The sequence below is a fragment of the Odocoileus virginianus genome, unplaced genomic scaffold (genome assembly GCF_023699985.2).
Source record: "Odocoileus virginianus isolate 20LAN1187 ecotype Illinois unplaced genomic scaffold, Ovbor_1.2 Unplaced_Scaffold_14, whole genome shotgun sequence".
Classification (NCBI taxonomy): domain Eukaryota; kingdom Metazoa; phylum Chordata; class Mammalia; order Artiodactyla; family Cervidae; genus Odocoileus; species Odocoileus virginianus.
In genome coordinates this window covers 498,698-516,014 of record NW_027224276.1, presented here as the reverse complement: position 1 = coordinate 516,014, position 17,317 = coordinate 498,698, and the positions used below count along the sequence as shown (strand labels likewise).

The 17,317-nt window shown below is 45.8% G+C and overlaps 1 protein-coding gene across 14 annotated transcripts in view; it reads left to right on the top strand.

Annotated features, from left to right (window-relative positions):
* Window positions 1–17,317, top strand: part of HUWE1 (HECT, UBA and WWE domain containing E3 ubiquitin protein ligase 1) — a 154,951-nt gene that overhangs the window by 125,676 nt on the left and 11,958 nt on the right. For 11 of the 14 annotated variants that reach the window (XM_070462819.1, XM_070462818.1, XM_070462820.1 and 8 more), the window contains 20 exons: window positions 866–1,038; window positions 1,392–1,540; window positions 2,295–2,370; window positions 3,202–3,300; window positions 3,889–4,022; window positions 4,209–4,377; window positions 5,671–5,899; window positions 6,780–6,958; window positions 7,223–7,312; window positions 7,473–7,627; window positions 8,732–8,777; window positions 10,269–10,556; window positions 11,702–11,957; window positions 12,150–12,280; window positions 12,782–12,996; window positions 13,075–13,363; window positions 13,504–13,606; window positions 14,439–14,985; window positions 15,667–16,267; window positions 17,158–17,282. In XM_070462819.1, the coding sequence (XP_070318920.1) occupies window positions 866–1,038; window positions 1,392–1,540; window positions 2,295–2,370; window positions 3,202–3,300; window positions 3,889–4,022; window positions 4,209–4,377; window positions 5,671–5,899; window positions 6,780–6,958; window positions 7,223–7,312; window positions 7,473–7,627; window positions 8,732–8,777; window positions 10,269–10,556; window positions 11,702–11,957; window positions 12,150–12,280; window positions 12,782–12,996; window positions 13,075–13,363; window positions 13,504–13,606; window positions 14,439–14,985; window positions 15,667–16,267; window positions 17,158–17,282 (4,054 nt within the window). The remainder of the gene's footprint in view (window positions 1–865; window positions 1,039–1,391; window positions 1,541–2,294; window positions 2,371–3,201; window positions 3,301–3,888; window positions 4,023–4,208; window positions 4,378–5,670; window positions 5,900–6,779; window positions 6,959–7,222; window positions 7,313–7,472; window positions 7,628–8,731; window positions 8,778–10,268; window positions 10,557–11,701; window positions 11,958–12,149; window positions 12,281–12,781; window positions 12,997–13,074; window positions 13,364–13,503; window positions 13,607–14,438; window positions 14,986–15,666; window positions 16,268–17,157; window positions 17,283–17,317) is intronic. The other 3 variants (XM_070462823.1, XM_070462826.1, XM_070462828.1) reach the window with 3 other exon arrangements.

Here is a 17,317-nt window from a genome sequence, read left to right as displayed (position 1 = left end):
AGAATGTCAGATGTCTTATAGAACATCCCATAATCTGGATTTGCCTAATTGTTTCTTCATGGTTAGATTCAGGGTAAACTTTTTTGGCAAGAATACCACATAGGTGGTGTTTGTGTTTCTCAGTGCTTCACATCAGGAGACACACAATGCCAATTTGTCCCATTATTGGGTGATGCTAAGTTTTATCACATAGTTAATGGTTAGAGTTCCCCTTTGTATTAACAAGGCTTCTTTGGTGGCTCAGATGGTAAAGAATCTGCCTGCAATGTAGGAGACCTGGGTTCAATCCCTAGGTCAGGAAGATCCCCTAGAGAAAGGAATGGCTATCCATTCCAGTTCTTGTCTGGAGAATTCCATGGACCGAGAATCCTAGTGGGCTATATAAAAAGTCCATGGGGTCTCAAAGAGTTGGACACAACCGAGCGACTAACATACTTTGTATTAACAGGTCATCCATGAGGTGATGGCTTTGAGTTCATGTGAATATCCTGTGCCCTGAAGATTTTTTTAACTCAGTAATTTTAGCATTCATTAGTGATCTTTGCCTAGATCACTTAAGATTGTTGGTTGCAAAGTGACAGTTTTCTGATTTTCTTGTTCCTATTTATTATCTAGCATTCTTATAGTGTATAATCCATTACCATCTTTATTTTTGTTTGATGCTTAGATTTGGCCTGTGGTAATGACCCCATTAATTTTTTAAAGCCTACTTGATTTTGAAGGCCATTTGGCACAACAAGTCTCAGGCTCACCTTGTACCTTCCATGCTCCATTCCTGGAATCAGTTGTTACTCTGATGAGCCTCCATTCCTTTTTAGTGTGGATTTCTGTGCTCAGTTCATCTCTGTATCTTCCTTTATCTCAGTCCCAACATGGCCAACACAGTCAATGCTGCTCTGAAGCCTTTGGAAACACTTTCCCGGATTGTGAACCAGCCCAGTAGCCTTTTTGGCAGTAAGAGTGCTTCTAGCAAGAGCAAGTCTGAGCAGGATGCCCAAGGAGCTGCTCAGGACTCTAATAGCAACCAACAGGACCCAGGTAGGGAATCAGAGCCAATGGACTGGAGAGCTGGCCGGGTGGTCATAGTTATTTTATGGGCATGACATCACAGCTGTTCTGGCTTGGTATTGTTTCCCTGGGAACTTGCTGGCCTTCCACAGATGTGTCATAGTAGTGTGGGAATCTGCCCCACAAAGAATTCCTTAAAATTGCAGCCTTGTTTGGCTATCCTCACACGTAGCCTTGTCTTTTCCTTTGTCACCCATTCATTTTTTCTCTGAGAACTCGTAAATTTGCCCAGGGAAGGGAGTTTATTGTTTTCATGCTTTCCTCATGGTGCCCTGCACATAGGCACTCTTTTGATTATTTTGCTGGTTGGTTGATTGTTTCAGGCGAGCCTGGGGAAACAGAAGTGCAGGAGGAGGATCATGATGTCACTCAGACAGAGGTGGCAGATGGGGATATCATGGATGGGGAGGCTGAAACCGACTCAGTGGTGATTGCTGGGCAGCCTGAGGTGCTCAGTTCACAAGAGATGCAGGTAGGGAGGCAGATCACCCAGCATATACCCCTACTGTGGCGCTGAACCAAACCCCCAACTGGTGTGGGTGGGTGAGTACTTTAGATCCTTGCCATTAGCTGTCTTGTTTTGCAGAGGAACACAGATAATATGCTTAGTAGATGCTCAGTAAATGTGTTTGAATTGTATTAAATGAGGGGTGGGTACAGGGCCAGGATGCCATATTATGAAATGGAATTGATCCCAGTAAGAAAACAGGCACAGATGAAATGTTGACACAGAAAGCTGGTCTGAGCCCTTTGGGCCCAGGGTCTTGATTTACCTGGCTCTGGTCATTAACGGATGCTCCTTAATAACACTGTTGTGCCTATAGCACCAACTCTCACTGGAGCATTCAAATGGCAGTCTTCTAAAGACCCTATAGAAAGCATTGTAATTTCTGGAGCTGGTAGCGGTGGTAAGAAATGAGGCCTACAGTCCTGAGCTGCTAGCTCTAAGGAGATCTGCATGTATACCTGCATTCCTAAAGAGTATAAAGACTTAATCTGGTCTCATATAACTAGGATGTACCCATTTGAACAACAGTCTTAAATGTAGATTGGCAGCACATGGTAGTTTCTGTGCTCTTAGCACCAAGTGTGTGGTGCTTATGTAACATCCTCTGTCACATATTACCCTAGAAATATATGCTCCCTTGCTGGCTTTTTTTAGGGTTTCAGCACTAGCACAATGATAGACTTGTGTGCATCCATATATATGTTCTATTTCTCTCCAGGTTGAGAATGAGCTGGAGGACCTGATAGATGAGTTGCTTGAGAGGGATGGCGGATCTGGGAACAGTACAATTATAGGTGAGAGCCCCAGAACTGAGTATAGCCTCTTCCTTTGCCTCAGTCTCTCTTGGGAGGACCCTTTTTCTCATCATCTGCTTGCTCAGCTCTGCCTAAGGGCTCATAGCCAGCCTAGCTGCTTGTCTCGATGTTGACAGTTTTACAGATGAGAAATTCACAAGCCATCTACAGACCTGTGGCTGGTCTGAAGTGTTGCCTTTGTAGGGGAGGTGGAGGGGGTGGCCATCAGTATAGATAATACATCAGGCACATCAAGAGTGTTTATTCATGGAGGCTTAGAGGAGGCTATAGAGGCTGTAGGATGAGAAAGCGCTTTCCTTTCAGTTCTTCAGTGAATCCAGGGGCTTTCTGCCTCTCAGTCTCAGTAGTGTAAAAAGAGTGAGCATTCCCTAAGGATAGCCCATTTTACAACTCAGAGGGAAAATGATAAAGGTACTCTACTGTCACCATGCTCCAATGGTATATGTTACTTGTTTTTATTTTATTGATGAAGGAAATCAAATGATAAACTGAAGTCGACATGTATGCTTAAATTTGGCAAGGCTTTTTCACACCCATTATCCTCTGTGGTTTCACAGTTAGTGGGATTGGCAGGGCAGATGTGATCATCCCATTTTACAGATGAGGAAACTGAGACTCAGACGGTAAAGTGACTGGCCAAGCTCACCTAGCTAGCCAACAGCAGCGAATCCAGGTCTTCGCCCTCATCCAAAAAAAAAAAAACAAAACAGAATGGATATCTGCTGGGTGTACATAACTACATTAAATGCACCCAATCTGGAAAGGGAAGTCCTCTGTTGTTCAGTGAAGGCTCTGCTCTGTAACCTTCAGTGAGCAGAAGTGGAGAGGATGAATCACAAGAGGACGTGCTGATGGATGAAGCTCCTTCCAACCTCAGCCAAGCTTCCACCTTGCAGGCCAACCGAGAAGGTGAGAGTGCTGAGGCCAGCAAGGCCTCCCTTCTTGCCCTGCACGTCTGACAGACACTACCCTAGGGTTTTCCTGGAGGCAGCTGCCCACATGTGCAAAATAAGGAAGCGTCTGTCTGCATGCGCTGACCTACACCATCCACTTTTATCCTCATCCAGTTTTTCGAGTAACATGTTACTACTGCTTGCCCAAAAGTCTGTCACTTCTTACTTGGTTCACTTTCTTCTCACCCACCTGCTATCATCGCTCCAGATTCCCTTTTACCAATAGGATGCAGTCAGTAGCAAAGTAGGGCTGGAAAGGCAAGAGGGCACGAATAGACTTGGCCAAGTCCTAGACCATGGCTTCTCAAGCACCACTCTATAGCCAGCCTCCACATTCAGCCACGTGGCTCAGCATATTGATGCACTGATTGGCACTCTTAGGAAATCGGGGCTGGCTCACTAAGTCTGTACATCACCCTAGATCTGGTTCTTCCTCTCCTAGAGTCAAATACCCCATCACCTTCCCACTCAATCTGCTGGCCTGCACAGTAGCCTGTTTTCTAGCTACTCAGTATAGTCCTCCAATGTGCTCCCTTTGTTTTAGATTCCATGAATATCCTGGACCCTGAGGATGAGGAGGAGCACACTCAGGAAGAGGACAGCAGTGGCAGTAACGAGGATGAGGATGATAGTCAGGATGAAGAGGAGGAGGAGGAGGAAGATGAGGAAGATGATCAGGTGAGGGGGGACTGTGTTTGGGTTGGTTCAGACAACCTCTTCCATGGGAACACAGAACTGGAGAAAACCAACAGTCCGGGTTGCTAGCCTCAGCACCTCCCTCCCTCATGTGCAAATGTGGCCATGACACCAGACTTCAGAAATCCTTACCTCCAGCAATTCTCCATCTCCTATTTTCCCCTTAAGGAGGATGATGAAGGTGAAGAGGGAGATGAAGACGATGACGACGATGGCTCTGAAATGGAACTGGATGAGGATTACCCTGATATGAACGCTTCTCCCTTGGTCCGATTTGAGCGCTTTGACCGGGAGGATGATCTCATCATTGAGTTTGACAACATGTTCTCCAGTGCTAGTAAGATACAGGGGCTCAGCTGGGTTTTATCTCTTGATTCTTATACCCTGAACCAGAGCAGCTCTCAATCTGATACAGAAAGCACTTCTTAGCTGATTTCCTGGGGCAAGGGATATCTGAATCCATCTCTCTGAATAAGTGTATACCTAGAAGAAGAAATTATGAGAGGCTGCTTTTGTTCTCTCCACCTCAGTAAAGAAGCAGCCAGTTTAGAGCCTGAACAACTTGATGATTTGCTTGAATTAACAAAAAGAGAGAGACCAAGGCCGACTGCATCAGGCACTCGTGTGCCATAGTGCAATAACTAATCCTTTTGTCTGTAACACTGGATCTTGAGAGTTTGGATGGACACCTTTGAGCTTGGCATTGGGGAGTAGATTTTGAACACATTGACTCTGTTCATCAAGGATGCATCTTTTCAGAGGAGAGAGTGAATCTCTTCCCTCCCTCCTCCACCATCAACATCAAAGTTCCGTTTTGGCATCAAGTTCTTAAAAGCAAACTGTCTTGAGAAGGCAGGTCTTTACTCCCAAATCACAAGCATGATACAGCAGAAAACACTGAACTGTTCTGGTCTGTTGTCTTGGCCAAGTAGTCTCTTACCTCTTTGAGCCTCAGTTTGTCACCTGTAAATGAAAAATGTGGAAAAAATGGGGTGGATTACATAATTTTCAAGATACTTTTATTCTGTGGTTTTCTTTGCATTTTTGTGATTTCCGTCAGTCTTATAAGGTGAGCCTCTGTTCATTCAGCAAATTGAATAAATATTTGAGGAGTGCCTACTATATTCTAGGAACTAGGGATATAGCAGTAAAAAAGAAAACAGTCCTTTTCCCTCATAGGAGATTATGGTCTATTAAGAATTATGAGTAAGCAGGCATTACATTGTAGTATGGTAAGAAAGCACAGAGTAAAGGGTTATTAGGCCCATCTGTAGAATCAGAAGTAATTTCTAGGCCAAGAACAACAAAACAGGTGAAAAGTGGGGAGAGGTGTTGTCAAGGCAGCGAGAACAGCATGTTTCTGAGGTGCCAACAAGCATCACTGTGGCTTAGTGTCAAGAATGGACTGGGATAAGGTACTACTTAGGAGACTGTTGCAGTATCTAGGTGAGAGATGGTGGCATAAGCCATGGTAGTATCAGTGATCCTAGAAGAGGTGTGGGAATGAGGGAGAAAGGACAAAGCTCAGGTTTCCGTGTGAGGAAGTAAGGCCCAGGAGACATGGTTCTGCCTGAACAACCATGGAGAAATTTCTTTTTGGCATTGATCCCTTTGCATATTGTCCTTGCAGCAGACATCCCCCCATCCCCAGGAAATATCCCTACCACCCACCCACTGATGGTACGCCATGCAGATCATAGTTCCCTGACCCTGGGCAGTGGCTCCTCTACAACACGTCTCACCCAGGGCATTGGGCGCAGTCAGAGGACCCTGAGACAGCTGACGGCCAACACAGGCCATACCATTCACGTTCACTACCCTGGGAATCGCCAGCCCAATCCTCCTCTTATACTCCAGAGGTGAGTTACAAGGAAGATTATTGGGCTCACTGAGCTTTAGCATTGTTTTGATTTGACGGGATAATGTTCTTGTGACACACACAAATAATGTATTTGCCCTGTTTCTCTGTGGATTATATGTGCAGCCTTTGGGGAAATACCAAATTGTATACCATGTTCTTTTGCTTAAGTGTCCTGTGCATAGATTCAGCAATCATTAAGTATCTCATATGATAAGCTTAAGCTTATGCTATACTTAGAGCTTAAGATACAGTCAGGAGAGGATCCCTGCCCTTGGGCTTTTAGTTTCTCACACTAGGGAGAAACAATTTTTAGAGGTGAAAGGAAGAAGTATAGATGTCATAATGGTCAATGTACATATAGTAGTGAGTGTACAAGAGAGATATACCCTAACCCATGCTGTGCCATACCGTGCTAAGTCGCTTCAGTCGTGTCTGACTCTGTGCAACCCTATGGACTGTAGCCCACCAGGCTCCTCTGTCCATGGGATTCTCCAGGCAAGAATACTGGAGTGGGTTGCCATGCCCTCCTCCAGGGGATCTTCCTGACCCAGGGATTGAACCCACATCTCTTATGTCTCCTGCATTGGCAGGCAGGTTCTTTACCACTAGCACCACCTGGGGAGCCCCTACCCTAACATAGTGCCTGATATCAGTGATGCTCACTCTGTTGCAGGAACTATGGAATAATATGCAATTTCAACTGAAAAAAAGTTGGCAGACTGATGGAGTAGTTAGAAAAGTAAGACTTATATGCAACATGATCAGGTCCATAATAATGTTATGCATTTCCTAGAGGATACAGAAAGGATCTCACAATAACAGACTGCAGGGCCCCTATGAATATACAGTGACCATGGCACCCCACCATCACCCTACAGGTTGCTTGGTCCCTCTGCTGCTGCTGACATCCTTCAGCTGAGCAGCAGCCTTCCCCTACAAAGCCGAGGCCGAGCCCGCCTCCTAGTGGGCAACGATGACGTCCACATCATTGCCCGGTCTGATGATGAACTACTGGATGACTTTTTCCATGATCAGAGCACAGCTACCAGCCAAGCAGGCAAGTTTATGTGGTGAAAAAGAGGGTAACGTTTGTCTGGTTCTTTTTCTGTGCTGAGGAAAAGCAGAATAGTATCCACCCTGCTTGGAGAAACCCCATTTTACAGGAACCAGAACCACTCGGTGATTTAGCCAAAGACGTTAGTACCTGTGATGTGCCAAACCTTATGATAGACATTGGATCCTGTTAGGGAAATGCTGCAAATTTTGGATCAGTTGATGCATGACAAGGCTAAGAGTCTCACTCTCCTTGGTTTCTCTACAGGGACCCTATCCAGTATCCCCACAGCCCTGACTCGCTGGACAGAGGAATGCAAAGTTCTTGATGCTGAGAGCATGCATGACTGTGTTTCAGGTGTGTAGCAGCTTGGTTATCAAGGCAGTAGTGAATTTTCAAGGGCTGAGACAGTGCGTGGAAAATTGTTTCCCTCGTTTTCTGTGACCACAAGCTCTGCCTTTTGGCTTTCTCCCTACCTCCCCTGAGCAACCTCTGATCTTTTGCTTCTTTGGTCCAGTTGTTAAAGTGCCCATTGTCAATCATCTGGAATTCCTGAGGGATGAGGAGCTGGAAGAGAGGAGGGAGAAAAGGAGGAAACAACTAGCTGAGGAAGAAACGAAGATAACTGACAAAGGCAAAGAAGATAAGGAGAACAGGGATCAGAGTGCACAGGTGATTCCCATGAGCTGGGAGGATTCATCTTTAGCCATGTCTGCTTTAACTTTCCCGCGGCTTTAGCATACACGTGGCTGGTCCGGAGAGGCATTAAAGATTCTAAGACATTCACATTGAACCTGAGAACTGATCCACTCCAAATTCACTGTACACGCATATGGCTTTTAGGGGAAAAAACAAAGCCAGAGCTCCTAACTTAGCAGTTACACTGTATAGTCTCTACTTTCAGTGACTTATAGTTAGACAAGAAGAATGACCTTGACTAAAAGCCCATGCTTTTAATGTTTCAATTCCATTTCAGTGGATTGCCTTCCCAAGTGTCAGGGAAACCTTACTGATAGGATTCCATCCCAACATTTGAACAAGTTGGGCTTAGGCTTCAAATCAGAGAAAATGTTTTATCTTGAACCCCTTCACCACATGGCATTTTCTAGGGCTCAATATATGAAATCTAACATGATTTTTGTTTTTCTGAAAATTTTGGAACCTTGAATAGTATAACTTTCAAATATATAAAGTAAATGCTGATAGAAATGCAAGAAAATTCTAAAACTTGAGTGAAAGGTTTTATTATACCTCACTCAACAGTCAGAATATCAAACTTAAAAGGATATTGAAATGTTCAATTATGGTAACAAGCTTGATCTAACTGACATCTTTGTAGAGAACTTTGACCTTTTAATAAACAGTAGCATTGTTTCAAACACATCAAAAGGGTTGGGAAATAAGCAAGTGTGGTGAATGACTGAAAAACCTGGAGTGTAAAATAAGCCCAAAGAAGGGAAATATAGATAAATGAAATTCTTGCTGGTCTCAACGATGTGTGTTCAGATCATGTCCTGTGCCCAAGCCCAGCTCCAATGTGGTTTTTATTATCCTTTCCTCTCATTGTTTAGTCAGCTCCCTGACAGCTTCCCCCTTATCTCCAAGCCTCTCAGACATGAGTTTATATTAGAGAAATTGGAGGTCTGTTTTCATGCTAAAGTGCTTATCTTCCATCCAGGTCATATGTGTCATATGTGGGAGATGGCAACTATTAGAGTTGACCTCTATCTCATGTGCTTGCAAAGTCCCACATTGGTCTGTCCATTTTCTTTGCAGTGTACTGCATCTAAGACAAATGACTCCACTGAACAGAACCTCTCAGGTAACTCTCCTTCCCATTTTTCCTTCTTGCTAATTATTGGTTGATTCTTTTTCCTAACCCAAGTAGCTGGCCCAAGTAGACCGAAGATGAACACTGGTGCTCTGTGGGATGAGGTAGTAGATTGTATAGTTTTAGGGTCATACCCCATCTTGGAGATAACTATACAGTCTACTGTCTTTCCCACGGTGGTGCACTTCCCCTTCAACGTACTCTGTTTAGGTTCTCATTCTGATTATGCTGTACTGCATTCTGGCATGTGTAGTGAGGCTATGTGTCCTGTCCCTTTTAGTGACCATTGTGGTATGGTGCTTCATGAGAACACCTGACAGTGGTTCCTAAATGCTAGTCTTCAGTGGAAGTTAACAGAATAAGGGAGGTTTAATGACTTTTTCAGAAAGCTGAACTTGTTCAATTTAAAGGACTGTTATAAATTATAGAGATTATATATTTCCTACTTATTTTGTATCAGAATATTTTTATTAAATGATATTAATGGATTTTTTTCTTACATGGTTAAATTAAAAGTTGGTGACCCTGTGTTAGTCTCTTTTTATTTTTTCTTTTTATATAGATTTCATGGGTCTGGAATTTAAAAATCTAGCAATGTTGCCTTGTGCAGTTTGCTTTGGGGAGGGTAGCTCTGTGGGCTAAATGGTATTACTACTAAATACTTTTGATTCCTCCTTCTAATGTGCCTAATGTAGCCATTTTGTGACTGTGATTCTAATAACTGGTCTATGTGGTATTATATGTCTCCCCTACCCCTATTTCCTCAGAACTTCCTTCTGCTACCCTATACCTTCTGTCTCCTTCGGCACTTGAGTTGGGAAATGATTGTACTAAAGCCTACACAGTATTTTTTAAAGCAGTGAAAGAGGGTAGGTGTCCTGGTGCCCTGAATCTGGCAGAAGGTCATTGAAAGGGTCTGTCATCAGGTAAAATGGCCCTTTGCCTGCTACTGTTGCTAGAGGACTCTGCTCATGCTGGGGTGAGGTAGTAAGTTGTATTGTTGTGGGGTAGGGATTTTAGGCCCCAATTAGAAGATAACTATACAACTTACTACTTTCCCTGGTGTGTAGCACATTCACATTTAGTCTTAAAACGTTGCTTCCATCAGAGTTGTAGATGCTGCTTGGATAATTAGGACTGCAAGAAAAAGGAGATGGAAGGGGACAGGTGATAGGTAGTGTGAGCCAAATATTATAAAGTCACTTGAACTCTCCCCCTCCACCTGGGGCACAGAAAGGATTTAATTCTTAGGGTCTACAAAGAGTCAGATCTTTGGTTCTTGGCACTAATGGTACTGTGCCTTAGCCCTCATCCTGAGATACCAGACCAGCCAGGTGCTGTTCCTGGGAGCAACTGGTGGTTGAGAGGAATGCTGCATCACTGAGTGGAATACTTGTCATGCCACATGTATTGATTGAGTGGCTCCCCCTGTCATTGACTGATTGCCCTTTAACAACCTTATTGTCATTCTTTCCGAGAAAGATGGGACTCCTATGCCTGACAGCTACCCAGCAACCCCATCTTCAACTGATGTAGCTACATCTGAGCCCAGGGAGACCCTTGTCACTCTGCAGCCCTCCCAACAGCAACCAACACTCCCAACCCCACCAGCCTTGGGAGAGATTCCTCAAGAGCTGCAGTCCCCAATTGGAGAAGGTGGGAGCTCTACACAGCTATTGATGCCTGTAGAGCCAGAGGAATTGGGTCCCACAAGGCCAAGTGGAGAAGCAGAAACAACTCAGATGGAACTATCCCCAGCTCCCACTATAAGTAAGTAGAATTTCAGGGTTTGAGGGTAGGGGTAAAACAGGAGGGAAGAATGGACATCTTTGTTTTGTAGTTTCTCTTTACTCTCTTACTTTAGAGAATTTCTAAAGTAGAAGCTCAAGTCCTCATAATTAGGTCTCATAATGGGGTGGCAGAGGATGGGATGGTTGAACAGTGTCACCAACTCAATGGACATGAGTTTGAGCAAACTCTGAGAAATAGTGAAGGACAGAGGAGCCTGGCACGCTGCAGTCCATGGGGTCTCAAAGAGTTGGATACAACTTAGAGACTGAACAACAACAAATTGTACATTACCTTTTTAGCTAGAGTTGAGGTTTCTTCTCTGTGTCCTCAAGTGAATATATATATATATATATCTGAATGCCTTATTGACACCAACAGTTTGAGGTGATCACTCTATTCCTGGCTATCATGTAAGGCTTCTTTAAAAATAAGTAGAGGGTTGTTATCTCCATGAATAAACTGAAACTCAGAGTGAAACAGTTAGCCCAAAGTCACGCAGTAAGTAGTTGAGCTGTGATTAAAATCCAGATCTGTGTAACTCTGAAGCTTGCTTTTCTTCAGCGTTTCTAGGACTGGGAAGCACGTGACCACACATATAACAAACAGCTCTCCCATCCTGGCCAACACCATTTATTTCATGGCACTTTTCCCACTGGTTTGAAATGGGGCCTCAAAATTCTTTTCAGCTATGTTCCAACAGGGTACAAACCTGTTGCCATCCATGCTCTTTACCATACTGCATATGACTTTGGAGAAACCTTTGGGTGTAGGGGTTTTTGCCTTTAAGGACCCTTGCTTGTTTAGATAAGCAGAACCAAAGTGCTTGTGCAAATGATGTCTGTAGGGAATCTGAAAGTGACAAGATCCCTTATCTGAGATGCCTAGAGAAGACGTTTCACAGGCATGCTTGGAACACCATAAATGTTCAACAAATGATAGAAAGGGTTTGAGCTAAGTTCTTTAAAGCAAATGAGATTGAGAGGGGAGCATCAGGCCAGTGTCTGAAGTGAAGTTAAAGAAGTAAGAAGTCTGATCTGGCTGCTTCTTAATTCAGCGCACACAACCCCCTCCCCCCCCCACCCCCTGAAGCAGAGATCTAACCTCTCCATGTGACTTCCTCCTAGCCTCTCTTTCCCCAGAGAGAGCTGAAGATTCTGATGCTCTGACAGCTGTCAGCAGTCAACTGGAAGGCTCTCCCATGGATACTAGCAGCCTGGCTTCCTGTACCCTGGAGGAGGCTGTGGGTGACGCCCCAGCAACTGGCAGTTCTGAGCAGCCGACAGCAGGCAGCTCCACTCCTGGGGATGCCCCACCAGTTGTGACAGAAGTACAAGGCAGGGGTGATGGGTCAGGGGAACCTACCCAGCCCCCTGAGGACAGGTAAGCACTGTGTGAGTGAGAGAAGGGAAGGATGTGTTAGCAGGTATTTCAAGTCACATTCATATTTAGTAACTAATGTCCATGCTTTGTATACTGGGGAAATCAACTTCTATGAGAAAAGGGATACTGTAGGAGTATTTTATAAGTTGGAAAATATGGTTCAGAAAACAACCTGAAAATGATTTCCTTCAGCTCTCCCCCTGCATCCTCTGAGAGTTCTTCCACCAGAGATTCCGCGGTGGCCATTTCTGGAGCAGATTCCCGGGGAATCCTGGAAGAGCCACTGCCTTCAACAAGCAGTGAAGAAGAAGATCCTCTTGCAGGTGAGCTCCATGTGTGCTCAGGCCATCTTGGGATTGTTGAGGCTTCTACTAGCCCTTGGTGTGGAAATGCCCACCAGTCAAATGGTTCCATCCAGATAAAGGGCGGCATATGTGTAGGAGGAGGACCTGCAGTAAGGGGATACTGATGCTACACAATGGAATGAGCCCAGGCCTTTGGAGTCAAACTGATCTTAGCTCAAATCCCCTCTTTGCCACCTCCTACTTATAGGACCTGGAGCCATTGCTTAACTTCCCTGATCCTCATTGATACTGAAAGGGTGATGATAGCTACATGGTGGGGTCTTGATGAAGGTTAATTGAGAGCACACACAGAACTTGGCATATAACAAGAAACTGTTCTGAGCCTAAGGAAGGGTGGGTTGTCCTTCTCTGTATGTCCTGTGTCCTTTATAAAATGAGGACAGAAAGCTCATGCAAGGCCATGAATTCCCTTCCATCAGTAGAAGTGAGAGTCCCTTCACATCTTGTGTCTCCCCTCAGGTATTAGTCTCCCCGAAGGTGTGGACCCCTCTTTTCTGGCCGCCCTGCCTGATGACATTCGCCGAGAAGTCCTACAGAACCAGCTGGGCATTCGCCCACCAACACGAACTGCCCCCTCAACAAATAACTCAGCTCCTGCAGTGGTGGGGAATCCTGGTGTCACTGAAGTGAGCCCTGAGTTCCTGGCTGCCCTGCCTCCAGCCATCCAGGAGGAAGTATGTGAGGCGGGTAGGGGGCTGGTGGGCCAGGCTGCCTGGCCATGGTATGCCCCATTGACGACTTCTGCTCTGTAGGTACTGGCACAGCAGAGAGCTGAGCAACAACGACGGGAACTAGCACAAAATGCCAGCTCAGACACCCCCATGGACCCTGTGACCTTCATCCAAACTCTGCCCTCAGACCTGCGCCGTAGTGTCCTAGAGGACATGGAGGACAGTGTGTTGGCCGTGATGCCACCTGACATTGCAGCTGAAGCTCAAGCCCTGAGGCGAGAGCAGGAAGCCCGGCAGAGGCAGCTCATGCATGAGCGACTTTTTGGGCACAGCAGCACCTCTGCACTCTCTGCCATTCTCCGAAGCCCAGGTACAGAGGGAGGCAAGTGGGAGGGCTCTGTAATGTCTAGCTTTGGCCGCATGAAACTCTTTGTTCCCCTTTGTATTACCTGGGCCCAGTTCAGCACATGTCCCCTCCCCAATTTCAGGTTCCTTTTTTTTTCCTTCCAGCCTTCACCAGTCGCCTGAGTGGCAACCGTGGGGTACAATACACTCGCCTTGCTGTGCAAAGAGGTGGCACCTTCCAGATGGGGGGTAGCAGCAGCCATAATAGGTACCTTTTGCCTGTCTTTTCTCTCCTTGCCATACCACCTTTCATGTCTACTAGTCGTCCGGCTCCCTTTATTTCTAGGTGGAAAGGCTGGATGACCTCTCTAGGGTATTTACTTGAATGAATGGGGAAGCCAGATTTTTGAACTCTCCCTTCAAAAAAGCCACAATTTTGGGTTAGTGTAGCTACTGTAGACCATAAGCACAAAGTAAGGCAGGCAGGCACCAGGTTGTAGCTGTGATTACAGCAAATGAAGCCACCTGTCTCCCACACAAATATGAAAATAGCAAGAGCCACTTGTCTTGAGACTACAGCATCTAGACTGTAGAAGATCTCATTTTTGATCAGGCCAAAGCAGAATAGACGTAACATGCCAAAACATGAAGGGAGTGATCAGTCCCTATTCAGCAGGCAACATCCTGGTAGTCTATAGAAGGCCAAAGCATTATTTTCTAGCACTAGGGGCAGTCCACTTTTACCAGTTGATAATACAGACCTGTCCTGCAATCTCTGCTCTCTTCTCAGTCGTCGTGTGATGAAGGGCAAGTTACTTAATCTGTCTGAGCCTCTTGCTCATCATCTCAAAACTGGATGGTTCTCTGATCTTTACAGCGGCCCTGTGAGGAAGTTGTTACAAATATTATAGAGTATATGGTCCATAGTAGGCACTTGAGACAGCTCTTAGTACTATATAAAGAGCCCTTACAGTTCTTGGACTGTACACACTCTCTTCTCAAGCCTTCTGGGATGTATCAGCTCATCCCCCTTCCCTAGGGCTACACCTGATCCCAGAGCTCTAGCCAAAGTGTTACCCAGAAACCATGCTCTGTTCCAGGCCTTCTGGCAGTAATGTGGACACCCTCTTACGTCTCCGAGGACGGCTCCTCCTGGATCACGAAGCCCTGTCTTGTCTCCTGGTCCTACTTTTTGTGGATGAGCCAAAACTCAATACCAGCCGTCTTCACCGAGTACTGAGAAATCTCTGCTACCATGCCCAGACCCGCCACTGGGTTATCCGTAGCCTGCTTTCCATCTTGCAGCGCAGCAGTGAGAGTGAGCTTTGCATTGAAACACCCAAGCTCTCCTCAAGTGAGGAAAAGGGCAAAAAGTCCAGCAAGAGCTGTGGGTCAAGCAGCCATGAGAACCGGCCCCTGGACCTGCTACACAAGATGGAGTCTAAGAGTTCCAACCAGCTTTCCTGGCTCTCAGTATCCATGGATGCAGCCCTAGGCTGCAGGACTAATATATTCCAGATCCAGCGTTCAGGGGGTCGCAAACATACTGAGAAACATGCGAGTAGTGGCTCCACTGTCCATATCCACCCCCAGGCTGCTCCTGTTGTCTGCAGACATGTTCTGGATACACTCATTCAATTGGCCAAGGTGAGGAGCTTAGAGGAACCGAACTCCCGGGGATGAAAGAGGGGTGTCATCCATAGCCTAGTGAAATCTGAACTCTGAGGGAGCTCACAGGTCCTTACTCTTGGTGTTGAGATGTCTGTTGTTTCTGGGAATTGTCCAATAAATAATTTTGTGGGGGCTTTTTTCTCTTTACAATTTTTATGCATTGTCTCATTCATTCATCAACCTTCAGTGGTCTGTATGGTCCTGATTTTACAGATGAAGAAACTGGGATGCCGAAATCTTTAGTGGCTTTGTCATGTGGCTAGTGATGGAGATGACTGGACCTAGAACTTAATACAGTTCTCTTTTTAATAAGCTTTGCTGCCATTTTTTGAGGGCCTGCCTTGTACCAGGCACTGTGCAAAATACATTGCCTCTAATCTCAACGATTTTGCATGATGGTACAGGTATTCCCCCCACCACCATTTTTAAGTACAGAGATCAATGCTCAGAAAAGTTTACTAATCCTTTGTCTCCCTACAAAGCTTTTGTTCATTTCTCTAGGCTGCTTCAGTTGGATGAAACTCTTATGTTACATCTCTCCAGTGTTACCAAAGCTGTCCTAAGGAGTGGAAAGACTAGGAGCCAGTGTCTTTCGTTGTCAGGAAGTAGTTTCTGTGTAGACCTCCTAGACCAAACCTGTCTTTCTTTTCCTGGCAGGTGTTTCCCAGTCACTTCACACAGCAGCGGACCAAAGAAACAAACTGTGAGAGTGATCGGGAGAGGGGCAGTAAGGCCTGCAGCCCATGCTCTTCACAGTCCACCAGCAGTGGCATTTGCACAGACTTCTGGGACTTACTGGTAAAACTGGACAACATGAATGTCAGCCGGAAAGGCAAGAACTCTGTGAAGTCAGTGCCAGTGAGCGCTGGTGGTGAGGGGGAAACCTCCCCATACAGCCTCGAAGCCTCTCCACTGGGGCAACTCATGAACATGTTGTCACACCCAGTCATCCGCCGGAGCTCTCTCTTAACTGAGAAGCTCCTCAGACTCCTTTCTCTCATCTCAATTGCTCTCCCAGAAAACAAAGTGTCAGAAGCACAGGCTAATTCTGGCAGCAGTGCTTCCTCCACCACTGTTGCCACCTCAACCACATCTACCACCACTATCACTGCCACCTCCAGCACGTCCACTCCGTCTGCTGCAACCACCCCTGTCACTTCTGTTCCAGCCCTGGTTGCTGCCACGGCTATATCCACCATTGCCATAGCCGCTTCAACCACAGTGACTACCCCCACAACTGCTACCACTACTGTTTCAAGTAAGTGTGGATGTAGGCTGGAAGCTGTGGGGTGTGTACATCCACCTCACTCTCAACTCCTCCATCCAGGTATTCCTCCCTGAATGACAGCAATCAACTTGGTTTGTGTTTATGATAGCCAAGTATGTTAATTCTCACCCTCATTGGTCAGAGTTCTCTCTCTGTCTTCCCCCCTTCTTTCCTTTCCTTTCCCTCCCTCCCTCCCTCTCTCCTGTGAAGACCACTGAATATGGATTCCCCTAGGCTAAGCACAAAAAAGAAAAGGGGAAGAAAGTCTCTGTCTTTAAAGAAACCCCAATCTTTCTAGCCTGGTTGAGGGAGCCAGTTCTCAGAGGAAACAGCTCAAGAGCAGGCAGGATATGGACTTCCCTGGTGGTCCAGTGGCTAAGACTTGGAGCTCCCAATGCAGGGACCCAGGTTCAATCCCTGGTCAGAACTAGATCCCACATGCCACAACTAAAGGTCCCACATGTTGCAGCTAAGACCCAGCACAGCCAAATAAAGAGTGTGGATTTAAAAAAAAAAAACCAAGCAGGCTGCAGTGTGAATCATGGTAGGATCAAGTAACCAGGCCATCCCAGGAAGTAAAGGGAATGAGCTTTGCAGCAGACTAATAAGAATCATTTGAAGAAACAGAGGGCTTTCAGAGGGCCCTCTTAGGGAGAGTAACAGTTGAGATAAATATCTGGGATTCTTTGTCATTTTAGAAGGTACCATAAGAGTACTTGGCATTCCAGGTCATTTGGGTTTGGCCATGGGGAGGGGGTGGATCATCATTTTCACTACTTTTCCATTTTGAAACCCTGGGCAGTGCAGTGATTCCTTGACTCTGCCACTTTAAGTCTGTAGCAAGTGAGTTTCAGAGGCTTACAGTGTTCTGTTTCTCAAAGCTACTACTACTACTAAGGCCAGCAAATCTCCAGCTAAAGTTGGTGATATCGGCAGCGGCAGCAGCACAGACTTTAAAATGGTATCCTCTGGCCTCACTGAAAATCAGCTCCAGCTCTCTGTGGAAGTAAGTCCAAGCTTTTCTGACCTCCCAAGGTTGGG